The following is a 26,705-nucleotide window of genomic DNA, read 5'->3' on the forward strand; positions in this document are numbered from 1 at the left end:
ACACAGCAGTTGAACTTGCTTACCTGTCACTTTGGCTGATGGATGTGTTTGAATGTTGCGAGCCGCTCAAAACACTTCATTTATAATAGGTAGGCCATATATAAATATCACCAATCAAATGTCATGGCAACATAGTGTCAACAGTGGCGCAAGAGAATTCAAAGGGGCCACATGTGTTGCACTGTGGGGCCTAGGCTAGACTAAAGCATGTGCAGGTCGGGAAGTAAAATTGAAAAAAAGAAAGATTAAACCACTAGTAGATGGAGTCATAAGTGTAAGTGGTGATACATGTGCTTGCAATGAAGTCAGAAGATCGCCTTGTTCTCCTCAGTCTGTGGTCCAGGTATAAACTAGTTTCTATGGGGTTCAAATCTTTTCCAGTTCACAGGCTTGGTTTTTGTTTAGTCCTGGCCTGTTACTTGTCTAGCAATAGCCCATCTTGTTTCTGGGATACCCCCTATATATCATGGGAAAGACCTTGTTATAATAGGTAGGCCATGCATAAATATCACCAATCAAATGTCATGGCAACATAGTGTCAACAGTGGCACAAGAGAATTGTTGGAAGCACAAAACAGACCATGCCATTTGTGTCTAAAGGCGTCATCCACATCCCACAGTATCGTCACATGAGTGGAGTGAGAAAGGCTAAAGATCAGTGGTTCCCAACCAGTAAGGGAGAGGGGTCAAGGATTCAAAGGGGCCACATGTGTTGCACTGTGGGGCCTGGCTAGACTAAAGCACGTGCAGGCCGGGAAGTAAAATAAAAAAAAAAAAGAAAGAAAGATTGTGAACCACTGAAATAGAGCATAGGCCAATTGTTTTCCTCATATCCAGCAGATCAAATTGTCTATTGACGAGATTTTCAATAATGATTTCAACACACCGTCATCACAGCACCCCCACCCCCCCAGATCGTTTGACAGAAATCCATGCAAACAAATTACTCTTGCCAGGATCAAGCCAATTCCCTCTGTGTCTCGGGACCACGGTGTTACCTCGCCTCCAATCACAGGTTAGGCTATTTCTCATTTTCATTATTACCAAAAAAGAATTAAAAACTGCGAAAAAAAAGCCGCCCTGAGGAGGAGCACATGGCCTCGTGTCTGCTGCAGGCGCCCAACGCCATTGTTATTGCTGTCAACCGCGGTGGTTCCATCCATTCAACCCCGTCCTTTTTTTACGCACCACGCGCAGCCCGGATCAACAGTGCCCCCTACCGCCCCGCAGGAGGAAGCCCACGTGTTTTTTGGTGCTAAATCCAGTCACAGGGAAGGAGCTGACTCATACTGCATTTGATGAGGCTCGACTGTAGCAGGAGTGCAATTAAAGTAATGACATTAATTTAAAAAGAACGGCCATTAACGCTGTGTTGTTTCTATTATTACGCACCGCATTATCGAGCGCGCGGGAGGCGGGTGTGATTAAAAGCAACACTTGTGCTGCGTCATCCACAAAACAAAGGGGTTTGTGCCGTTCGTGTGTAATATTAATAGGTCTATTTCCAGGGATTGTGCATCACTGTCATCTGGAAAGTGCTGTGTGCGAGTACAATGAAATCATTAGGCCTAGATAGATGAAATAGTAACAGTAAATACATGTGAAAACCAATGATTAATCCTAAACTATTCTGACAGCTGTTTTTTGGAGAACTCAAACACTGCCAGAGGAGATGCACGTGTTCGACTTAAATGCAGGCCAGTGTAAATGAGGCTACATGATTAAACATTGCTCGTATCAAGAGGAAAGGTCCACAACAAACCAGACCGGCTGGAGACCTGTTCTCGTGACCCAGTCTGCAGCACTCGGGCCTCAATGGCACCATCTCATCTATTCCAGAATCAGGCCAATGGTCCGCAAACCAGCTCAAGGACCAACTTAACCTTGCACACTCCGCCTCTTCGCTTCCCCCCCACAGGACACACGGCAGCAGACCAGACAACAACCGCCCTTTTCCCTAAACGAGTGAGCACATAACTGGGAAAAATGGTACACTGTCCTCCATTTAGTCCTCACTCGACATTTCTGGGCCGCTGTTCAATTTTAATTTTTCACTCCAAATGTAGAAAAACTATGCACCCGCTGCTACCGTTTCCTGGCAACAACCACCGAGGATTTTGGCCGTGGAGACCTTTAGAAAAACAGCTGCAGACAAGGATAAAAATAATTACAGCTTTATTTGTCTTCCAAGAGACACACTTTGGAACTGGACTCGCTCCCTATTCGAGCTGCGCAAACAATGGAGCCATTCTCCATGTATAATGTATGGTGTTCCTTATAGGCTGGAAATGGAGACCTATACATGGTCAATATACATCAGACATCACATGTAAATTTTGTTTTTTTAATCAAACCTTTGGGATTTATGAGACATTGCGCACGAGCGTCTGTATTGTTTGATTGAATCGTCTTAGTTTAAGGATGTACGACTCCCCAAAGTGCCCATTTGTAAAAGCGCACACTTGAATCCATGAAGGGATTACATTTTCTGTGCGGTGCTACTGCCCCCTGCTGCTAGAAATAAAAGGTGTTACATTTGGGTTTCCACATGTTTTATTTCATGTTTTCCACCATGAGTAGATATGCAAGAGACTATTGGTTATAAAAATAACATTTAACAAAATAACGACTTAACAACACGTGCGCTCTTTTACACAAAGTCAAACACAATCTACATACAGTTGTCACATCAGCATATTGTTACCTCCAAATTATACTTAATTTGAGTAGAAAATAAATAAATGAAGGTGGTAAATTAGATCTGTTGTTGAATTGTAAAGACTGACACCATCCCCAGAGGGCGTAAAAACTATGAAGTCTTTCGAGTCAGGAGTGAAGAATCAGATGAGTCTTGTCCAAAGACCAGGTGCAGTCCACCTCAGTCACAGCAGTAAACTGGACAGTCCTCATTTAGAAAGGCCTAAAATCCCTTTACGAAATAACACACAATCCCTCTCCTCATTCAACATCATCTTCTGATAAAGACTGGGCACTGATGATTCGCTGCAAAACACAAAGAACAGACTTAAGCTTGCAAACATTAGCAGAGCACAACTTTCAGCTTTGATTTGAGAGATTTCATCAGACATGATGCAACGCAATAACTCATATTCAACATCTTCACTCCAGTGTATTACTTCAAAGTAGGTTTGAAGACAGCCAGATAAGAGCAGATCTGAAGTAGTTACTAGTAGCTTACATCTACAAAGCTAAAACAGAACTCAATGATGTTCACCCATATTACAAGGTGTAGGCTCCCAAGTCTAAATTTTCCAACTTGGTAAATCTGCTTAGACATGCACTGCCTTCTACTTACAGAACTTCAACAGCTTTGAACCCGTTTACATCAGCCTGCCCAAAGACTATCATGGGATAATATCTCCCTCTCCTGTTTGAGGTTAATGTATAGTGTGGTCATGGTTACACAAACTAAACTAAACTGTAAAATATGCAAAATGTTAAATGTATCATGTCTTAGGGGTGAAATAGCCGAGAGCAACTGTCATGCCTCCAAGCTTTGGAATCCTAAGTTTTTATAGCACCCTTTCTTGTCCCAGAGGCAGTAGGAAGTCACTGGGGGGTTTTCAAGGATGCAGCATGAATGAATAAATCTGCAATTAAACATTACTGGTAGTTTTTCTGACCTGGCTGATGCTGGGGAGCTTTGTGAGCAGCATCTGGAAGACTGGAGGAGGCAGAGTCTGCTGAAGGACCTGAAGGAGCTGCTGCGGCTGCCCACATACGGCAATGGCATTGGTCAGGTGGTCTACGCCTTTCTCAAATTCACCTGAGGAGAACCAGTGAATGTGTGAACACAACAGCAAGAGATAACAGGACCATACACACAAGTGCGCGTTCGAGAACATTGTCTTAGAGGTGAAATGGCAAAGAGCAACTGTCATGACTCTCAGCTTTGGAATTCTAAGTATATTCTAGCATTCTTTCTTGTCCCAGAAACTATCAAGAGTTACCGAGGGGTTTTCAAGGATGCCACAGTTCAAACATGTAATAGGAATAAATAAATCAACATGCTGACTTTTAAATATGTACGCAATGACAACTGGGTATGTATTGAAATCAGAAAGTCATAAAATGGCCGATGATACAACACTACAAAAGCAGTGCACGTGTTTTACTACTAGTCAAACCAACACTCACAATCCCCCCTGCTAAACCACACAATGTACATTTTTATCCCAAACCGCATCTGACCTTGTGACAACAGCTCTTCTCCCAGCTGTATCTCTTCCAGGAAAAATTTCTGAACTGCTTCTGCGTCTTTCAGATCTGGGAGCTTCCAAAAGAAAGTTTGAAGAAAGTTAAGTATAACCCTATTATAAAGTGATCAAATGTTCTCACTCAAATATAGGTCTTTGAAATACCTTTGCCAGTCCAGATCTGTCCGTAGAACATTTCTGATTCCTTCTCCCTGTGAACAAAACCGTGCGACTTTCAGAGAATACGTGACACACATGTGAATTATGTGAATGACATTAGCATGTAGCTGCGAGCATGTGGTTGTTTCAGTCATCAGAGACAGAGAAACCCATCAATAGTAGCAGTTTTGGTTGGAAGTTACCTCACAAATCTTGCGTTGCTGTTACACTTGTATGAATATTCACATTATTAGGCTGTTTTTGATCATTCTAGGCGTACACGCTCCCTAACCTGGTGTCTATGCTAACCTGCACCAGGCTAACACTCTTATCTCACTTCCCTCCCTCGAGTGGAAAGCTAGAGTCCAACATTAGCTACTCACGTTCACGTAGTTTGTGCTTGAAGTTCGGGTCACTCCGTCTCTTTCTGTCAAAGTATATACAATATGCGAGAAATAGGGCTCCACACACCCCGGCGACAATTGCAGTCGTCCTACCGCTCATTTTTACCGAAACTACACATGAGCTACAGGCTACTAGCTAAAGCTAACGCAAATCAGCAGCAGCAGAAGAAGCAGAGGAAGCGCGGGGCTAGACCGGAAACACGTGATGACGAGGCATGACGCATTTCCGCTTTTTTTAAAAACAGAATGAGAAAAACCTTTATAATGTAGTTTTTATCCATTGAATTATATAGAATATTAAACATACAAAAGTGACTCCATTACTTTAGCCACTTTTATCGCCATACAAAGATCAAATAAAAAGTATGTTTCCATGATTGCCGTTTGTGCCACAAACATAAAAAAAAAAATCTGTGCATATTTTTGTTCTCAGCAACTGAGGGGAAATTTTGATATTCAAAAGCAAAATAGAAATAACAGAACACTTTTGAATTAAATAATGTTGTTGGGCAAGTTACTTAGAAATTGTAATATCTTCTGATTACAGCTTTAAAAAAGTAATGTGTTTGTATTCCATGTTACTGTTTCAAAGATTTAGCTGAGTTGCGCTACTTTTGGCAAAATACAAACTGAAAATATTAATAAAGCCACAGGGCAAAAGTGCAGATTTCCTTTTCCTTTGCTTTCCCCCATTGTTTTGACGACATTAAATACACTCAACTACACACGTGTCCAACATGATTTGGTGCTGCATTTTATTTGGGGGAAGTTTGGCTTTTTTTTTGTTCATACATACATGCTCTTGTAACTCGAGTTAATTGGAATGACTAACATATTAGTCAACTAACTAACCCGTATTTTGTGTAAGCAATATGTTATATTCCTTAGTTACTGGTAACTCGTTACTTTTGTAATACGTTACCCCCAACACTGTAAATAATTGTACACTTATTCAGCAAAATAAGTCGTGCAATGTCATTATTTTCTACAAAAATGTTTTAATGCTTTTTAATATCCCGCATAAACCCTGTTCCATATACAGTAGCTTCCTTTCTATACTTGACACTCAAAGAAACCCCCATAACTCCCAGCAGTGATCACAGGCACACAAGAGTACTTCACAAACTATGGCATTTTATTCAAACAGAAGCTTTTGCTTTGCTTACATTTTTACAATAAATTACACGACCATCATGAGATGAGCCTAATAAATACTATTAAGCTGCTGCATTGACCAAAAAGCTAATTTACTTTCACTTAATCTTAGCTTCAGACCATTCTCCATTTACAGCATCATACAACTGTTCAGGCCATGTACATGTCAGAAAATAGGTTAGCCCAACCAAAACACCATTCTTAAATCTTCTCTTACAAGCAGAAAACATAACGGAAAATGAATGTAAAACCTAAAAGGGAAAAAAAAACAAGAAATAGTTGAAAAAAAAAAAAAATGAATGAAACAAAAATAACTAAGAAAACGGGACAAACATGCGGTAACCCTCTGTATTTACACTTAAACTACAGTTAAAACCGTGAAACTGTCTTTACAGAAAAGTACATGTTATTAACAGTGCAAGATATTAAATAGCTTGACTCAAAACACTTCTCAATATACAAATGTATAACAAAAGCATACAATTACATACAAGTGCCGAACAAAACATAACTTCGGGTTATTATCATACAGTAGGGAGTCTGTACAAAGGAAACACTGGAGATGTCTTCAGAAATGTACACACATACATCACTTTTGGATATAAATGCACATTTTACAATAACTTTACTCTGGCCTTAGCACATACAAAGAGACCCCGGCTTTTTGGTAAGGATCGATGACAACAAAAGGAAGAATTGTTTGGAACATTTTGAAAAGATAAATTAATAAAAGGGCAAACTGAAGCTTCGTGATGGACTGAAATAACAAAAATAACTTCATGTTGTTTTGGTAACACTGTTCATTCGCTATCCAGTCTCTTAGTACTGTACTTGCATGTAGTACTATAGAGCAAGTATGATTCAGTTGAGATGTGTGAGTAATGCCTCTTTGAAAATAAAGAGGTATTGGACGTGAGATGAAACATGATTAAATAAATTGATAATGATGCTGCAGACATGGTAGCCCAAAGTGTGGCTGTCACTGGTTTCTTGACTTATTACATGAACAGAAAAAGCAACTAGCAAAAAATTTAAAATTGAAATTTAAAATTGAAACTATTTTTGCACCTTCCTCAAAGGGCCACGTGTTTTTCAGTGTTTATAATATAAGGAGATCCTGATCATCTGTGACATTTTAAATTGATTGTAAAGGAATAGATACATATAAAAGATGACCACACTTCAAAATCTCAACTAGAGCTAACTGAAGAAACAAATTAAGTCCACATTGCACATTTGTAACGCAGTTTTAAGTCACGAGTCCTCAGTAGTCGATTACAGATGATCTAGTTCAGGAGTTTGTGGTAAATGTTTTAAATATCCCCTAAATCCCACACTAACCATCGCTGTCTCAGCCCTTGAACCAGCTCATTCACACACCATTCTTTAGTCTTTAAGAGACATTTGTCCAGGTAACCCTCTGATTTGGGAAAGTGCTGTCCTTTCTCAAAGTGCCCCATGGAGAAGAACAAGAAGGCACTGAAGTATCATTCCTAATATTGACTTTGTCTGTGGGTGTGCGATGGTTCAAATCCTATCCATAAACAATGATAAGACTCAATGGGACCATACAGGAGCACAGTCCTGTAACTGGTCAAACATATACGGGTCACAGGAAAACCCTTATCCAATGAGCAGACAGAGAAACTTGGCTTGGTTACATTGAGTTCGCCCTTAATGCCAATGTGGCAGTGTTCCTCTGATTTCCTCAGATTAAAAAGGACAGCACAGGCCCCTCATGTGAGAGGGCAGAGCACTGAGGGGTTCTCTGGAGAGTCTCCCTTAACACTAAAACTTTATCAAATCAAATTATTGCTTCAAAAAACAACCTTTATAAATGTAGAATTACGGAGAGAGAAAAAGACAAATTGGTACTTTTTTTTGACAAATTGAATCCCATACACAATCTTCATAAAAGTGCACTTAAGTGCCATTAGCTTGCCAAGAAAACAGTTGTCAATAGAAAATAGTGCTTGTTGTTTTTTGTCTCTGGTCTGGTTTTTGTGCCCCAGTCGTTACAGTTTGTACTTGTCAGTCTTGTTGGGTGCTGGTTAAGTGCTTAAGTGCGGTGGCTCCTGTGTGGGACGTCCTGTCACCTACACTCCACGGAGACCCCAGAGGTTTGAGAGGAGGAGGAGGAGACGGGCGGTTCGGCTAACGTTAGCATCACTGCGGCCGTGAGCGAACTGGAGGAGGGAGATGAGGAGGAGGACGAGGAAGATGAGGCAGCCACGGCACCTGGAAGTGACACATGGGGTTATCAATAATTCAGATACTCAGATAATTCAGCACTTTACAGTGTGTGCAAAATCATTTGAACGTATGGCCAAAGAAACACAAAGAGCAGCGTGAGTTAAACATTGCATACGTGCTAATAAAAGTGAGTGCTTCCTCCCAGCTCAGAGAATCCTTAAAAACAACTGCTTGTAAAGTTTAGCTTGTAATGTTTTCTAAAGACTTACTTTCCCGTTCTTTCTTCTTCATGCGTTTCCTTCGTCGGTCGATCGAGGCCACCTCAGATTTCAGTGAGAGGTAGTGGTTTCGGATGTCCTGCAGTTTCTCCTGGAGAAACGAAATCCTCTCCAGACTGCTCATCTTCTCCAGATCCGCTAAAAACAAGTCATGAGAAAACACAAAACATTACGCCCAATTGTTACGAACAACTCTGAAACCTGTCAAACATGAACCAAGTAACTTCCTAGTCACTTACACATCTGGAAGCTCCACTTGTAGACCCGTGGTGAGCGTCCATGATGATGGTGGTGGTGCTCCCTCTGGTGGTGGGAGTGGTCAGTGTCACTCTGTTTGTGGTACTTATGGCTGGAGGGTGGAGATCGTCCAGGACACTTGGGTGAAACCAAAGTCTTCACGTCTGATGTGGGGGTTTTAGAGGCGGTGGGTTTGGCATTGGCCTCAGAAACACACTGATCCTCACTGTCACTGCTGTTGGCTGCAGAGGAAAAAAAGACAGACCGTTTATCAAAGTCTTGTATCCACCATGTTGTTCAGTCCGTAGCAGTGCTGTGGGTGAAGTGAGTGTAGTGGGGCTTGCTCCCTCTGAAATATTAATGACTAGAAATAGCAGGTGAGAGGGAGATCAGTTGTTCGCACCTGTTTTCCTATTCTTTTTGGGAGGCACGCCGAGGCTCTTTCGGTTTGGCTTGTGTTTCTTTGAGGCTGCTCCAGGCGGAGGTTCTTTCTGCCGTTTCTGACTCACTGATGCTAAAAATGAAGAGTGTGAGGAGACAGTGAGAAGACAGAGAGATGACAGGAATAACAATCATAGAGTAAAATCAAATGTACCTTTGGGTTTCTCGCTCTCCTGCTGACTGCTGCTGCTCAGCTCCAGGCTGCAGCTGCTGCTGCTGGTGCAGGACAGACTGGGGTCGAAGGTTTTCGAGGGGGAGCCTTCGTCCTGAGGCAGGTCCTGCTCTCCGCCCAAACTCTCCACCTCCACAGTGCTGCTGTCCGACTCACTGCGGCCCACAGCCTCCTCCGCACCACCAGCAGGGGGCAGTGGAGCCGAGACAGACTCCGGGGGCAGGGCAGGGGGTGTGATGGGGCGAGGCGAGGGGGGCTGAGCTGGACCAGAGTCCTCCACAGGGCTACCTCCTCCTGAAGGCGTCTCTGGTGTGGAGGGGGGCGTGTTCAGGACGGAGTTACTGCCACTGCTCAGACACTCCTGTTTGTCCATGTCCATCTGCTCCTCTGACACCTCGTCCTCAGGACCCCCCTCCGGATCGTGTGGGTCATCTAGGCAGGACGGGTCGGGGGGAGGAGGGGAGTTGGCGGCCTCAGTGTCCGAGTCTGAAAACAGCTCTTTAAGAGTCTTTTTGGGCCACTGGGCCTGGATACTGGACCATACGTCCTTCTGTCCCTTAGAGCGTACTGCAGGACGCTCCTCTGAGCTCGGGGACGCCTTGGTCCTCTTTTCTGGGATCTCCCAGAAGCCCGACTGTCGCGCCGCTTTGTTTTTCTCCTTCATGCCGTTGTACTTCTTTGAGGGAGCACCTTTGGTTTTGGGGCGCCCGCGTTCACTGCTCCCAGGCTTTGTGTCTGCTGTCCTCTCATCCTCTGAGCTGCTGCTGTCTTCTCCTGGGACAGGCCTGTCCGGCTTCCGGGGGGAGGTCCCCGGGAGCCAGTCTGCGCTCCTGGTGCTCCGGGTCTTGGCTTTAGTGTGGCCTTTGGAGGTTCTTTCCAGTGGTCCGTCAGACTTCCTCTTCCGGCCGCTCGGCTCTGGCTCGGTGTCCGTCTGGCTCCTCCTCTTCACAGTGTCGGTGCCCTCCGCCCCCACAGTGTCCTGGGGCTTCGATGCAGGAGTTTTGGAGGCTTCAGGAGGTGCTCCGGACTCCCACCGCTCTGATGTGGGACAGGGATCTGACTGGACCTTTCTGCCTCGCCCCGGACGCTCCTCCTCAGTGTGCTCTGGCTCCTCGTCCTCGCGCTCACTTTCATCTGTCGACATTTCAGACGCTGCAGACACACATTCGTCGTCACAGGAGAAATCACCAAAAGCCATTTTGTTGTTAAAGAAATCATTAAGACTTACCTTGTAGTCCATTGAGGATTGATGTGATTTCGATGGACTTGCCCGGAGACTGCTGATTCACTTTGTCCTCACCGTCGTCCATTTTGGAAAAGACGTCCTGACTCAGACATTTGGATCGAGGTCCGCGATTTGAGACGAGACCTTCCCTTTCTTTATTGAGCCTCTCCAGCCGGTCCCGGTCCCTCTCTCCTTTGTTCTGAAGAGTGCGACAGGAGCATGAGTACATTGAAACAAAGCGCTTTTTAACGTGCCTTTCTCCAAATGTTTACCTTTATTTTCCGGCGGTGCTTTATTTTGGTTACATTCTTATTCGCTGGACGTAATATCTTATCAGCTTTGACCCATTCATCATATCTACAACGTAGGCACACAGAGAGACATTTTCATTATTCAAATTGATATATGGCAAGTCTAATTTCTCACACCACTCAAACCTCTCTACTCCAACCCCAACCAACATGTAGCCACACGATTAGCCTCAAGAGCAAAGAAAGCAGCCCCGTGGTATTATGAGGAAAGACAAACCTTTACAATGAAGAAACAATATTACACCAAGCACTACACAAAATCATATTCCACAGAGTTCCCACAGAAGCGAGGGGCTGAGGGGGTCAAATGAGGAGAAATGAAAAGGTTCACAACAGCACACACAACAGACGATGCAGAGAGCGCCCCTGTGTCTTAGATAGAGGGCTAGAGGACCACACCACGACAGTTAAGACAATGAGAAATACTTCATTTAAAATACACTGAATCCCTGCACTGCGTTAACCCTGACCCATGGGAGAGGGGGGAGAGGGTTGAGAGGTAAAGGTGAGTGTAGCAGCTCGAAGGCTGGCCCTTTATATCCAAGAGGGTACTTCACATTAGTAGATTAATTTGAAGAGTTTGATGATGGGATTGTTAATGCAAAACCACTGCTTGAATTAACTGATTCAAAGCTTGACTTTGGTTTCAGAGACAGACAGGGGATTGAAGTCTTGTTTCCACTAGAGCAGTACGGCATGGAAAACTGGTGCAGTACATCCCCCACTGCACAGTAAAGTACCAATTTGGAGGCACTTTGGAGGCGACAGTTGTAGCAAACAATATCTACAGTCAATTTAGGCGATAGAGGACGCTCACTTGAAGGAAAGATTGAAGTCTAAAGGGAATAAATGAAGATATGAGGTATGGGCTGTTTCACTCGTTTCCTTACATATTACTTATTAATGAGAAAACATCACAGTTTAGTGGGTGTAATTTGCATTTCCCACAATTTAGAAATTGCACTTAACACACAGGCCTGGAGAAAGAGGTTGAGAGGTTTTCCTGTAGCCTTTTTCACTGTACCATACTTCCCAGAACTGCCATATACAACAGGGGAAACAAGACTTTACAGCTACAGGGAAGCTGAGGAAAGACTAGTTCAGTTTGGCCACTAGATGGCCTCGTTTGAGATCAGATCAGATGAGGGAGAGGGGTGTATTTGCTACTGCAGCAGGGATAGCCCCTGTAAGGGTTATCCCTCTGAGCGGAGGTTAACAGATGTTGATTTTAGGTGATTGTGGGGGTTAGGTGGTTCTCCCCAGGACCTGTCTTACCTGATGTTCCAGCCACAGTAGTGCACCAGGTAGAGCACCTCTCCCCCCTCCACGTCTGCCTCTTTCACAGTGGCCTCGTACGTCTTCAGAGAGCGGCCTCGCCCATACCTCACCTGCACCTTCATCCCCGGGGGGTAACACTCAACCTCCTCCCCTTCCTCCCCCTCCTGACTGCTGTCATCCCTGCAAGAAAAACAGTTCAGCACTTCCTGGCCCTAGGCTGAAGTCAACAGACCACAGACAACCCACCCAAACTCCCGCCCACTCCCCACTCACTATGATCTCCTCTCCCTACTCTCTCCTGTCGTATATTAGCATCATCATCTATATAAACACTTAATTAGCGTTGAATAGGCCTCAAACCTAATGCAATGTAACCTCTTCCTGGCCCAAACCAAACTAAAGAAAATAACATGGAGAAATAAACAAAAAGTAAATTAATATCTGTTCATGGAGAAAAATCTCATATGGTAAATTACTCTCGCACTCAAAATCCCACTCAAACACACAGCATAGAATCAGCCACAAGGGGGAGCTAAAGGGAGAGCCAGAGGGGAGGTGTAGCTTTGCCAGGACAGAAAGTGGTTTAGGTACTCGGGCCACAGAAGGCCACAGGGTCAGGTTAGCACAGCAAAGCACGCCTTGGCAAGCAGCGCAGCAGAGTCTACAGCAGCGCGTTAAAAAGAGGAGCACAGATGATGATATCACACTTGGTCCAGTGCCACAACAAACAGCTGCGAAACGGAGCCCTTCTCCTGCCTGCCACCGCTGTAAGCACCCCCTCTGCTGACAGCTCGTTTAAACAAGCTACAATTAAGGACAACAACACGAAAAAAGACCCAAAATGAGAGCCATTATTGCAGGTCATTATGTCGAGAAAGCTTTCCGCTCAAGACTTACAAATTCTGAATCTGCATCATCAAATCTAGTGTACAGCCGTAAAAACACTACCAACGTGAGATTAGCAAAACAACATAAGGACTCCCTGTTTAGTTACACTTGATATAGAGCACAATAAATAACATGGTGTAATAAATAGTGCCATCTTACAATTGTTGCAACCAAATACTATATTTTAATGCCACAAATGCAGAAGTATAACAGCGCATATTTAATTTCTGAAGATTTGCAAATATTTCATCAAACAGAGGAAAGAGAATTGGACAAAATAGGGAATTTAAAGGCAAAAAAAATGTGGTCAATTTCAGCCAAAACTGCAGCTGAACAGGATTACGATGAGCTTATACAGAAAAGATTGTTGAGCAATGTCATAATTTCAAGAAATCCTGATTTAATGGGGGCCGATCCATTATGTAGTGCGATACAGTAAGTAATTATGATTTGTAATATGTTTTTATGTCCAAAGTTTATAAACCCAATGCCATTTGACAGTTATTGAGGTGTGAAGATCGAAAGTGCATTAACACAAAATGTAACGAAGTGCTGCTACTGAAAAGTGCAGGATAAAAATGCCTCCAAACATCAGTATTGAAAGTATTGCGATACTTGAAAAAGTATCCATACTAGGGCTGAGCGATATGGACAAAAAATCACATCTCGATATTTATGTCAGATATCTCGATATCGATGCGATATAACCACGGGTTAGGTGAAAACCAAGCATTTTTCAGAATAATACAAAACAGTGCAGTTTGATTGATGAAAATCGATATTTTTCATATCTTGCTTTTTTGATTTGATTATTTTGAATGTTCATATCCCGATATCGATACGATAACGATATATCTTTCAGCCCTAATCCATACTGCAGCGCAAAGTCTTACGATCCAAATCCAATCCGATATTTTGTCCCAGCCCCATAATCTACAACTTATTTGTATAAAATTAACGTACACTGCAGGTGCAAGCAAACTGTCAGACTTTCAAGTTACGTAAAACTGAAACAATTAGTTTTATTTATATGTTCCATAACAGACTATAGGAGTGAGAACCTACATCAAGTTGACAAACGTATCAGAAACTCAGTCAGTCCCGGTCGGCTTCAGACAGAAGTTGTAAACATCAAACAGAAGTCGAAACATTATCAGATCAGTCTCTCTGAGCCTCCGACTCCAGCCTCAGCTGCAGCGTCGGAGATACTGAGATCAGGGGGATTCAGCCTGATACAGTCTGTCTATCAGTACAATATCACACCAGTGTGAGCCGCAGGCCACAGACACTCCAGACCAAAGTCTAATGAAAGGAAGATGTATGACTACTGCAATACTCGTATTATATCACCACCTGTGGATTTTAGACATCACTGCACAAGTCTACTCATTACATGTCATGAGTGGACTTGAATTTATTCATTTAGTAAATAAAAACATTGAATTTCAAAGCTAGTCATTTGCCAATTGCAACCCAACTGGCATTAATCTTGCATCACTGTGAAGCTACTGTGGTTGGCAACTTCATCTATTGGACAAACCTGGGGGTCGCCAGAAAATACTATAGGAAACATATGTTTAATGTAGTTTGAATGGAAAATATGCCCCGTGTCACTGTTTATATATTGGGAGTCACGATTTACTAAAGATTGAGAACCATTTTACTAAAAAAAATAAACTAAAATCAGGCAACCAAAACAAAAAGCACCAAAAGAAGCGGAAAATGTCCATTGTCAAATATGGAAATTCTCTCTAAATACCAAAAGTAGGGCTGAAACAACTAATCGATTATTGAAATAGTTGACGACTATTTTAGTAATCGATTCATTGTTATCTGGTTTACACAGACTCAAAAAGAGCAAAAATGACATGGCACTTTTGAAATTATGACAAAAAAAGTGTTTTAAAATGTTAGGGTCAGTAGAGTGTTAAATTTCCTAAATATGATCCGTCTGCGTCTCAGACCAATATCCAATGAGAAAGCAGAATTAGCTCCACTCTTATTGTTGCCAGATCCTATAGTTTAAACCAGTTTGGAAATGTAAAGGGACTCCCTCTCACTTCCTCAGTCCCAGCTCCTGTCCCCGATAAAGCCACATCAGTGCCAGTGCAGCCTCCAGTCGCTACAGCTCAGTGGCTAAACTCTGGAGGTTCTTAGCTTTCAAATGAGGGATGGCCTGTTTACAGACACCTGAGCTTATGTTCATGTGTAGCTTTGAGCAAACCAAGTTCAGCTGTTGTTGTTAAGCACGAAGAGCCTCTTAAAAAACATTCACTTTAAGTTTACTGCATCAATATTTCCTCAAGCGGTTTTCATGCACCTTTCACAGCAAAGCGATGAATCAATTAATCGTCAAAATCATCGGTAGATTAGTTGCAGCCTTATACCAAAGCCTCTAAAGCACTATCCCAAATCTATAGTGCAATCCATCATTGACAACACTCACACACGCAACATTTAAGTCGAACATTAAGGAGAGCAGAAGGTTCAGGAAAAGGGCAGGAGTCGACACGAGCGGAGGCGTGATGGATATATATAGATAGACACAGGTAGAGAGAGAGAGAGGAGAGAGAGAGAGAGAGAGAGAGAGAGAGGAGAGAGAGATAGGAGAGAGTGAGAGAGGAGAGAGTGAGAGGAGAGAGAGGAGAGAGGAGAGAGAGAGAGGAGAGAGAAGAGAAGAGAGAGAAGAGGGAGAGAGAGAGTGAGGGGAGAGAGGAGAGGAGAGAGAGTGAGGAGAGAAAAGAGAGGAGAAAGGAGAGAGAGGAGAGTGAGGAGAAGAGAGAGGAGAAGAGAGAGGAGAAGAGAGAGGAGAGAGAGAAGAAGAGAGAGGAGAGAGAGAGGAGAGATAGAGAGAGAGACAGAGAGAGACAGAGAGAGAGATGAGAGAGAGTGAGGAGAGAGAGGAGAGAGAGTGACGAGAGAAGAGAGAGTGAGGAGAGAGAGGGAAAGAGAGGAGAGAGAGAGAGAGAGAGAGAGAGAGAGAGAGGAGAGGACAGAGAGAGAGAGAGAGAGAGAGAGAGAGGAGAGCGAGGAGAGAGAGGGAAAGAGAGGAGAGAGAGAGAGAGAGAGAGAGAGAGGAGAGCGAGGAGAGAGAGTGACGAGAGAAGAGAGAGGAGAGAGGAGAGAGATGAGAAAGAGGAGAGAAGAGAGAGAGGAGAGAGAAGAGAGGAGAGAGAGAGCGAGGAGAGAGAGAGAGGAGAGCGAGGAGAGAAGAGAGAGAGTGAGGAGAGAGAAAGTGAGAGGAGAGAGCGAGAGAATGAGGAGAGAGGGGAGAGAGAGAGAGAGAAAGAAAGGGAGAGAGTGGAGAGTGATGGATAGATAGATGAATAGATAGATAGATTCCGAGAAGGCGAGACAAAGAGGATGCTGTGACATGTCAGGTGAAGAGGAGCATAGGGGGCTGAAGGATGTCTGGCCCAGCTGATGCCACAGAGAAATAATTATAGCAAAAGGCCAAAGGGAGCAGCTCGAGGAGTGAAGCTCTTCAGGTTATTCACAGAGCGGGGAGTGAGCGTTCAACCACAGCTCGACTGAGGCCTTGTCAACACAGACACACACGTATACCTTAATGATATTATTGCTACTCATGTCAAGATGCTGTCAATGCTGGAGAAGTGACTTTCAAATGAGTACTGCGTCGTGGCCTTTTGCCTGAAAACTGTCGCTTTGATCGTTTTTGAAGGTCAGTCTAATGAATCATCAGAAATATGTGAATAAATACTGGATTTGATATTAAATGTACAATAAAACATGGCCAAACTGTAAATAGTTTTATTGTAAGTTAAATTAATGCTTGTATTTGGGTCACTGTTCAACTTCCAGAAAAAAAGCACGATAGCAGCTAATTCACAAGCTGCACTATTGATTTAGCAGTCTTGTAGCTGTTCTGGCTTATTTGAAAAAGGTTTGGTCTTTTAAAGTGATATCGAGAGTTGTTTTTCCTTTTGTAACAACATTGTGAAAAAATCGTATTTGCTTATGATCCTCCCGTGTACGTGTTGACAAAGCCTCAGTGTTGTGCTCAATTTGGGGGGAAAAAAGTCTGCACTGATCCAACAGCATCCGGGCGTACGGGGAGGGCCCTTCTGCCTGCGCCACCTACCCAGAGTTGTCTTTGCCGTCCTGCTCCTCGTCCGGGTCCGGTTTCAGGTTCTCTGGTCCCAGTCGTCCCGTGGAGGAGCCCTCGTCTGCCTCTCCGTTACGGGAACTGTCTCCTTCCTCTCCGTTGTTTTCCTTTGAGCCGGATTTTGAGGATTCACTCTCCACTTTGGTGTGCACCTCGGGCTTTTCATCCTGAGGAACACAGCAGGTTCATCATTGGATTATTCATTAGCCCAGAATTTTTTTTCATGATTTCAAACTATATTAATCTAGCAATGTCAATGTCAGACCAGGGGCAGGGATCACATTTAGGAATCAATAATTAAGGAGAACATATCACACACAACATTGACCAAAACAAATGTCTGCACTTCTATGTGACTGATCAAGCAAAAGACTCATCCGGCCAATACTGTATCCAATGAAGGCGCACGTAAGCCCCTTTTAACAATAGAAATCTATAAAAAGACGGCCTGAGCTCTGTTCCATTGACATCATGTCTATTGTATGACTATATGCACAACATTATAAGCCTACCTTGCAGATTGTGGACTGTGCCGCTGGTTGGTCCGGGGTTTTGTGCTCCTCTGAGGTGGGCTCTGGTGCTCCCGTCTCTCCCTCTGTCTTCCCCTCCGCCTTCGGAGCCTGCTTCAGCGGGAGGTCCATCCTGAAGGTGATGGCTGTGGAGTTGCAGTACTCCTCAAAACCGTACAAGTACCTGAATCAAAGCAACACAACCTTTTAGCATTCTTTTTCTTTAAAAGCAGGCTCCTAAAATGAGGGTTACAAGATTAGCTGCAATCAAATTGAAATGTATTTGCAATAAAGGCGAAAGTTCTCATTATTTAGGCTATTTAACGCCCTCTGCAAACGGCTAAATATTCTTTCACAGTGGAGTCTTATTCTGTATAAAGGTGCTACCCCTTTGTTAGAAAATAAAATTGCAAATCTAATGGCATGTGTCAGAATAAATCTCAATTTTGACACACTCTAATCTCAATCACTGATTTGTGAAACTTTGCAAATCAACAGAGCACAAGAAATTCCCGTTCAATCAGTTTCCAAACTGTCCTGAAAACGCAAAGAATCAAGCGAGCACGTACTTGCGGTAAGCACACTTGACATTGTAGCCGGCAGCCGAGTTGAGTATGGGGATTCCCAGATCCTGGTAGACTTGCTTCCAAACAGCGCCGCTTTCGATCTGAGCAAACATCACAGGAAGAACACTTTGATATCCTGAAATCCAGAATCATGAGACCGGACTAAAGGGCTGAGGAGCGGACTTACGTTGTCGAAGCCGCCGAGTTTCTGCACCAGTCTGTAGAGCTTGAACAGGTTGAGGTTCCTGTAGCCCAGAACGGGACGCTTGTTGATGGGAGTCCCTGAGGAGGCGACAGGCAGAGTGAGACGACAGCGGAAAATATAAACACATCATTCAAATGTTGATAACGTTCTATAGTAATGGGACCATTAACCATTTATCTGGACAGTCACACAATACGGACCTTTTGAGAACCTATTCTCGTCTGCCTTAGGTCATTTGTGTTGATAGTGGGAGCTTATCGCAACAGTGTGCCGGGGGAGTGGATGTGTAATGCAGACAGTATTGTATAAAACACTGTTGAGAGCACGTTTTGAATTGAAGATGTTTTGTCTCTTTAAAACAGGCGCGGGGAATTAATTTTTACATGGGGCCACATGAGTTTTCTGAATTGAGTCAGAGGGCCGCAACTTTACACACACCTCTCCTCCTCTCCTCTATGGTGGCTTATTCCTTTAATCCTGCTCAACTTTCTCCTATTGCAAAATGCACTAAATCATATCTGGAACCACGTTGATGGTAATTGTAAATAGTGTAAAATAAATACAATTAAATAATCTAGACAAAATAACACTGATTCAATTCCAACTGCATTGATTTACCAGTTTGTTGTAAGTATTTTAAAGGCACTTTTGAATGTAGTAAACAAAACTAAACAAAAAGAAACAAAGAAATATAGAAATTTGAGCCCACTGTGGCAGGGGACGGTCCCTCTGATGCGCCGCTGCACAATTCGGCGCGGGGCAAATGGGAAGAAATTATAAAAATGATGGAACGAGAGTCGAGGGCCGAACAAAATTGCTTGGGGCTGCTCTAAAAACATTCTCAAAAACAGGACACCTCTGTTTGGTGTAACGTGTTGGACTGTTGAATCAGCCCCATGACGGCAGCTCACCTCTGTCCTCCATGAACTTGTAAAGCTGCTGCAGAAAGTTGTCTCTCTCCTCTGGGAAGGGCTCCACCTCTTCCTGTTCACATCAAAACAGGGCCCAGAGTTAAAAACTGGTTTATGTGGTTCCTTCGACAGTACAGTACCGCATCTTACAGTGGCTACCCGAACTTTTGTTTTACCATGTGCCCCCTTTGTTCTTTCGAGCACAACAAGTATCCCAAATATACATGTAAGATACAAGCTGTTAAAGGGGGGTTTCAGGATTTTTGACATAGGGCCTCATTTCCTAGTTATCCAGAGAGCTGCTGATTTCAGGAGATATTTTTTTCTTGTATTTGAAGAGTTTCGTGGCGCTAGGCTAGTGCTAGGCTAGCGCATTTCTAAAGGTATCAGCCGCTCCACAGTGCACCTGAGCCAAATCACTTATAACGCCAGACTAACCATATAAACGTCTGTGTCGAAAGAATATTTTTTGGAATATAACTGAACCTTGCATCACATGAATGATTTTGAGGGACCATTTTCTAGCAGATCACTCCGCCGCTGCGTAGCTTATACAACCACGAAGCTGATGCTGCTCAAATATGAGGTATTTTAAATGCAAAATGGTTCAAATTACTCCATCGACACAGATTTATATCGGTAGTCTGGCGTTATAAGTAATTTTCCTCAGGTGCACTGTGGAGCGGGTCAGACTGTTTTTAATGCAGGCTAGCTGATACCGTAGAAATGCGCTAGCCTTGCATTAGCCTAGTGCCACGAAACTCTTAAAAAATAAGAAGTACATGAATTACAAAAAAAAATATCTCCAGAAATCAGCAACACTCTGGATAACTAGGAAATGAGGCCCTATGTCAAAAATCCTGAAACATCCCTTTAACCCTAAACGATATCACACACAGAATTGGCTGTGGACCTAAAGCCTGCGCCGGCTGAGATGCACTGCCCTCTTAATCACAATCTGATTAAAGTCCGTTTAACCGCACAGCTCCAAATCGTACCTCCTCCTCCTCTCCATTGGCGTCTTGCTCCTGCTCTTCCTCCTCCTCGTCGCCATCTTCCTCGCTGCTCGAGCTCTCCTCCTTCACCTCGGTCTTCCAGCCGCTCGGCACCACCAGCTGCAGCAGAAACTCCAGCGCCGCATCGAGAGCTGATAAAAAAAAAGAAAAAAAAAACCCACAGAGGCAACGTTAAGTTCGGGAATATTCTGAGCCCGTCATCGCAGCCTGACAGGAGGCTCAACTCGCACAAAGATTACAGCCAGGTGCCGAGTCGCTTCAAACAATCGACAAGACGCGAGTTAATCCCTGAACAAAGAGGGATGAGACTGAGGCAGATGTTGACAATTTGAAAAGTGTCGGAGAGGAGTTTAATCTAAACAGACACAGGATTATAAGAAGATTATACACGAATGCAAATATTGAATGTTTATGGATGCAATACAGCACTTGTGTAACTTGAAGTAATGTGAATGCAGAGAAAAACACCCCCAGATGTTGTGAAATGTAGTAATACAAAACACCAGCAGAGGGCGCACAAATCTCTTTCCCACCGTCTTAACCAACCGACTTTACCCAAATCTGAAAGCTTCTGGACTAGAGCTTACAGCCTTAGAGTAATGCCTCATTTGAAAGCTAAGACCTACAAAGCTGATCGTAACTTTTTTGTTGCGTTATTGCTGCTTTATGGTCGCAATTTTCAAGCATTTTGGTCACTTTCTCATAGTATTTCTGTCACATTTTTGTCGCTCTTTCGTGACTTTGTTTTTTTTTTTTCTTTTTTTTTTTTCAGTTTTTAGTCGTGCTTTTGTCGCTTTTTTTGTCGTGTTATTGTTGCTTTTCCAGCACGTTTTTGTCATATTTTGGAAGTGCTTTTGTTGCGTTCTCCTCTTTTTTAATTGCTTTTTGTGTTGCTTTTTTGTTGTCTTGAAGTGTTTTCGTAACTTTCTCATCTAATTTGTGTCACTTTATGGGGCTATTTTGTTGCGTTTGTCAGGTTTCTGTCACTTTTTGGTTGCTTTTTCATCACTCTTTAGTCGTGTTTTTGTTGCTTTTTATATTCTGTTGTTATTCCTGGCATATTAATGTCGCTCTTTTGCCACTGTTTTTGCTTTTAGATTTGGGTAATGCCAAACTGGAGGAAATGTGCCGGTTCATGTGGGGGTTGAGAGGTCAAAGGGACTATACAGAGTTTAAAAATGTTAAAAATATGTATTTTCCTCCCCCTACATGTTCCAGCCATGTCCTAATGTGTAGAATGAGCCTGTTCACCACAACTGCCTCTAAAATCCTGCACTGTCACTCAAAAAGGTGTTAATTCGGGTCCGAAGTGCCGTCATGCACGAGCTTAATATAGAAGCTGCAGTTACACGTATGACCTGAGGTGGCAGTAGTGAGTATAAACTGGCTAACTTGCATCTAGCCCCTTTAAGGAAGTGGTTCAAACAGAGAACAATTTGGTTTTCTCTGTAGGATGTTAACAGAGTGTGGACTGGCGTTTTGAGTCGTTCAGACAGACAGACTTCAGTGCGTACTATACTCCGAAGTGACTAAAATGCTTTTTTTTTTTTATTCAAATATATAATTCCACAAGCCACTAGAGGGCACTGCAGGCTAATCGAGCAGCAGAAAGAAAGTTTGGAGTGAGTGAGACATGGGAGGTTTCTCTTACCACAATGAAGAAAACAAAGCTAATCACGGGCTAATACACATGTTTTTTTCTTCATTACACATTTTTTGGCTGGTGCATCTTATATTCCAGAGCCACTTATCGTCCAGAAAATACGGTAAATATGTAGGATGAATGAAAGATGCGCGAATAAACACCAGTCAATGTTTTTGATTAGGATATCACATAATAAGATGGTTAAAATGAAAAAGGGAAAAAAAAAAGAAGATGATGCTTTTGGCCGTATCCTGTATTATGCAAAATCAATTTTAGATTAAGTTCAGGGGGTGGCGTTACCTCCTGCAGTAAAATACTCTTAATTAATGTAGTCTGGCAATTTCCAGCACCTCTGTTTGAATAAGACGTTTTACAAAAGCCAGACTAAATGGACTTGCTACACAAATGGATATGCTCTAATTATTCACCTATAATTAGACAATACCCATTTGTTTGACTACTGTGGAGGTTTCTTCAGTTCTTACTTATTCCAACAAGCCAATTAACCTTTGTATTAAACTTTTTTTTATCCAAGTTTCACAGCGTATATGATGACTAAAAGCCAGCACGGTCTTCACTTTATCCCAAATCCTAGTCCCAAAATGCATATAATGACTATTACGAAGCCGCACATGAAAAGACTGACAAAGCCGTGACGCAGTGGAGCTCAAAGCCCCACGGAGTCACAGGTGTTGAAAGTGACACCTCGCCACTTCGGGAGATGCTCATTGTTGATGCTTTTGTAACAGCGATAATGTCACCGCGGCGTGTGCACGGACCACCTGTGCGCTCCAAGAAAGGAAAACGCAATGTACTTTCCTGAACGCAATTATGGAAACTCAAGAGCAAAAAAATTGGGTCACGGTTTTTTGTGGAGGAATAAAAAAATAAAATAAAAAAAGCAGCCGGTGAGGACTTCAAACAAAAATAGAGTCAGAAGTGACAGGAGCTCTCCAACGCAGCGAGAACCAGGAACAAAACAAAACTTGTCTTTTTACTTTCTGCTTTGCTGCAACCCACACGGAGGATTTTTTTTGCCTCGCGTGTCAGGCGCCTCGACCAACCCACAGAAGTCAGGGGGAAAACTTTGTGCCATAGCTCTGTAAGACACTGCTCCTGCACTTTCTCTTCTTTTATCCCTTTTTTTTTAATTATGTGTAAAAAAAAAACTCACCTGGTTTGAGTGTGGCATCGGCTTTTGGGGGAGAATCTGGGTCGATCTCCTTCAAATCTTTACGTAACACCATAGCACTGTAACACAAAGAAAAATGACATTAACACTGTTATGCTCTGCGGAAACATCAAGCAGCAGCAGCAGCAGGATTCACGAAGTACCACCATTTAATACTATGTTATTATGGAGAATTGTGGTTCTGAAAGTGCTCTTTTTAATCTCTTGCCGAACCGAGCACATTTTCTCCAGTCCGGCTCTACCCAAATCTAAAAGCTTCTAGATCGGAAAGCAACAGTGTAGCGCCTCATTTGAAAGCTAAGACTCACAAAAGTGATCATAACTTTGTTGTCATGTGTTTTTTTTTCTCCACATATTTTGAAGCATTTTGTCGTGTTTTCGTCGCTTTTTTGTCACTTTTGTTGATTTTCATTGCTTTTTTGTTGCTTTTTTGTTGTGTTTTTGTTGTGTTTTTGCCACTTTTTTGTCATTCTATTTTTTTTTTCCATGTTTTTGTCACTTTTTGTGGCTTTTTTGTTGTTTAATCATTGTTTTTGTTTTTTTCATTGCTATTTTGCTACTATGTTGTTGCTTTTTTGTTGTAGCCATTTTTATGCTTTTATTATGCTTTTAGATTTTGGTAAAGCCAAACTGGAGAAAAAGTACTCAGTTCAGGTGGGGGTTAAGAGGTTAAATTATACACTTAGGTTGTACCTTTCCGTTTCATGGACAAAGAATGTACTTTATCACAGACCTACAGTTTTTTACTGAATATTCACAAGCAGCACAATAATGACTGGGAGCAGAGGAATGGGTCTGTGGTTGTTGTAGTGTTGTTGTAGCCTGTGATTCATTGTGTATTCTGATAATGACGCTTTAGTACAACTATGATTCATATTTAAAGCAAACAAAGCAACAGAAATACACTGTACATAAGAAACTGTTCATCCCCTTTCATCCACTGCTCACTATTTCACCATTGTTCCTTCTTTGGACCAAGAATAACCACCACAAATAGGAAAAACATCTTTGGTCACACACAATTACCCAAATGATATGGCCCACCTGCCCACTTTTCCTGCTTCTACCTTACCATCTCCCAGTGACTAAAATGGAAAAGCCTAATTGGTGTCCCTCAAAAGGCTCCCAAACTCAAATGTGGACTTTAATGTTGTCTAAGGAGCTACTTCCTGAGAGCCGCGGTGTCCCTTTCTGTATTCGACCTTGCTTTGCTTTTGCTTCTACCGATGTTTTTCGAACCCATTGTTTTCAAAAATGGAAAGACTGAATGGTTAGCGCCGAACAAAGCGGAGTGAACACGCTGACCCCTGGTGCCGAGCAGGGAGTGTCGAGTTGAAATTACACAGAAACAACAAACATGGATGGTCTGACATGAAAGATAAAAGCAGGAAGAAAAGAAAAGAAGAAGTAGAGTTGTTAAAAGGAAGATGGCACTGTGCCCGTGAATGCATGTGTTTGTTTAATATGTTTTGGCACCGAGATCACAAGACACGGCTTTGTTCTTGATGATCACAATATTTTCTGACGTTGAGAACATCACAGTCGCTCACCAGCTGACTTTCTGCCTCAAATGCTGCTGAACATATCCTGCATCAACAGTCGAAAAGCTAATAAAGTCCAGGAATTTGTTCTTTGTTGCTCGAGTCGAGTATCTATGACCTTTTCTCTAATGGAAGAATGCTAAAATACAGACGGCGTACCACTGGTGGCATTTGGGCTTTTCTTATTGAATTTTTCTTCTGCTTGTACTCTGAGTTTGTACTAGTCTATGTCTATTCTTAAAATGTACAATATCAGCTGTGCTTAAGTTCTACATTGTATCAACTTGGGGCTCGTCCTGGTTTAGTTTAGGTTTGCACATAATTTAGTCATGATTGAAACCAGGTTCGTTTGGGGATATTTCACTCCAGTTTTTTGTTCAAATTGAGAACAGCTTAAACACATTCACAGAGCAACACCGTGATCCACGCTCTACATATTAATTACCGTATTTTCCGGACTATAAGTCACACTTTTTTTCATAGTTTGGTTGGCTTGTGTACCGGTATCTGCTACTCCTGTACCACCAAAATGTAAAAAACGGTAATCGAGCAGCAGAAAGAAAGTTTGGAGTGAGCGAGAAACTTGTGAGGGACTGGCTACTCTTATAGCAATGAAGGAAACCAAAAAAAAAAAGTGAATCGCAGGGTGAAAGCACAGCTGAAGGAACGAGTTCGCAAATGGGTGCTTGAACAACGTGATGCCGGGAGAGGCTTGTCAATGGTGCAGCTACACCTCCAGGCCCAGGTAGTGGGTGGTGCAACTTATACTCCGGATCGACTTGTGTTTTTTTCTTCTTCATTATGCATTTTTTGGCTGGTGCGAATTATAGTGCGTTCAACTATAGTCGCTCAAATGGGGAAAACGACTGGGGAACTCTGGTCAAAACAAGCTTCCCGACTTCCGCACCTGACAGCAGAAATCAGCTGATTTTGTGTTTTATCGTCTAATGTGAGCTTTTCAACACTGATACATTTTTGAGTTGAGTGTTAGCTGTCGTCATCCTAGTAGTAACAAAATTGCAAGTGAAATACATGTCACCAAGATTAGCAAAAATTCACGTGCCATTTTTTTTTTAAACTAACAAACTAACCTTTTAGCTTTTGAGATGCTAATGACACATGATTAGCTAAGCTAAGCGCTAATCAATGATAAAAGAGTTTTTATTTGATGACATCTAAAACCCCACTTTCCCCACATAAAAACCACATGAGCACAAACCAACTGGGGACAATGTTGTCACATCTCGGGAAAACAAGCACCCCAGTTCACATGAATGCACCATTATACTTTGGAGCGACTTATAGTCTGGAAAATACAGTTAACATTTTTCCGATAATACTGATCCAAAAAAAAAAGGACAAACGTGATATTGCCACCCGTCAGATACACCAAAGCCAAAACATAATTTTTTTTCTGCTTATCCAAAATGCAAATAGCACCATCCATACCTTGTTATTGGGGGACTTGCGTGTCCCAACAGTGATGCTGCTCACGAACAACACGTGACCACAAATAAACAAATCTGATTGCACGGAACCATTTGAGTTTGCTCGAGCACCGACTAAGGGCGTGGGGCCAAGACTGATATCCCAGTGTATAAAAAAATATAGAGGGGGAATCATTCTGGACTAATCAGGCTATCCAACTTGTGCTACAACTGAAATCCTTTTGAAACGACAGCTCGAACAGACAGGTGTGGTATTTACAGTGAACTGTACAGAAATACTCTCTATATTCCCAGCTACATAGACATATCTCCAGTGTGAAGAGTAACACAGAGGCAGCAGCAGAGCGCTCCTGACAACTCCTATTCCTGCTTTTACTGTACCACAGACAAAACAATCCACCGCTGCAGTTTAAATGCCGGGAGCAGGCTCAGGGGACAAACTCCACCAATATCTCACAGCCCATAGAGAAACAGCCAGGGATCACTTGTAACGATTTAACACCACAAGCTTTTCGGAATTTTAGCAAGCCGCCTGTGATGCTCACTTCAAATGTTATAAAAGGAAGATAGACAAATTTACCCTGGCAT

The 26,705-nt window shown here is 42.7% G+C and overlaps 2 protein-coding genes across 3 annotated transcripts in view; both read right to left on the reverse strand.

Annotated features, from left to right (window-relative positions):
- Positions 1 to 2,427: 2,427 nt before the first annotated feature.
- Positions 2,428 to 4,936, reverse strand: tomm20a (translocase of outer mitochondrial membrane 20). The gene is made up of 5 exons (XM_079560381.1): positions 4,760 to 4,936; positions 4,383 to 4,429; positions 4,213 to 4,294; positions 3,645 to 3,787; positions 2,428 to 3,003 (listed from the first exon to the last, which is right to left on the reverse strand). The coding sequence occupies exons 1-5, from the start codon at positions 4,878 to 4,880 to the stop codon at positions 2,959 to 2,961; spliced, it is 438 nt and encodes a 145-aa protein (XP_079416507.1). The 5' UTR covers positions 4,881 to 4,936; the 3' UTR covers positions 2,428 to 2,958.
- Positions 4,937 to 5,910: 974 nt separating this feature from the next.
- Positions 5,911 to 26,705, reverse strand: part of arid4b (AT-rich interaction domain 4B) — a 63,360-nt gene continuing 42,565 nt past the window's right edge. The window contains exons 10-24 of one of the 2 annotated variants that reach the window (XM_079559707.1): positions 23,111 to 23,187; positions 20,274 to 20,422; positions 19,276 to 19,348; positions 18,347 to 18,441; positions 18,163 to 18,260; positions 17,597 to 17,777; positions 17,061 to 17,251; positions 12,068 to 12,250; positions 10,754 to 10,838; positions 10,485 to 10,680; positions 9,239 to 10,408; positions 9,047 to 9,157; positions 8,646 to 8,885; positions 8,398 to 8,544; positions 5,911 to 8,173 (exon numbers count right to left, since the gene is read on the reverse strand). In XM_079559707.1, the coding sequence (XP_079415833.1) occupies positions 8,028 to 8,173; positions 8,398 to 8,544; positions 8,646 to 8,885; positions 9,047 to 9,157; positions 9,239 to 10,408; positions 10,485 to 10,680; positions 10,754 to 10,838; positions 12,068 to 12,250; positions 17,061 to 17,251; positions 17,597 to 17,777; positions 18,163 to 18,260; positions 18,347 to 18,441; positions 19,276 to 19,348; positions 20,274 to 20,422; positions 23,111 to 23,187 (3,142 nt within the window). In that variant the 3' untranslated portion in view covers positions 5,911 to 8,027. The remainder of the gene's footprint in view (positions 8,174 to 8,397; positions 8,545 to 8,645; positions 8,886 to 9,046; positions 9,158 to 9,238; positions 10,409 to 10,484; positions 10,681 to 10,753; positions 10,839 to 12,067; positions 12,251 to 17,060; positions 17,252 to 17,596; positions 17,778 to 18,162; positions 18,261 to 18,346; positions 18,442 to 19,275; positions 19,349 to 20,273; positions 20,423 to 23,110; positions 23,188 to 26,705) is intronic. The other variant, XM_079559708.1, reaches the window with a different exon arrangement.

Source organism: Gobius niger (genome assembly GCF_951799975.1).
Source record: "Gobius niger genome assembly, chromosome: 7".
Classification (NCBI taxonomy): Eukaryota; Metazoa; Chordata; class Actinopteri; order Gobiiformes; family Gobiidae; genus Gobius; species Gobius niger.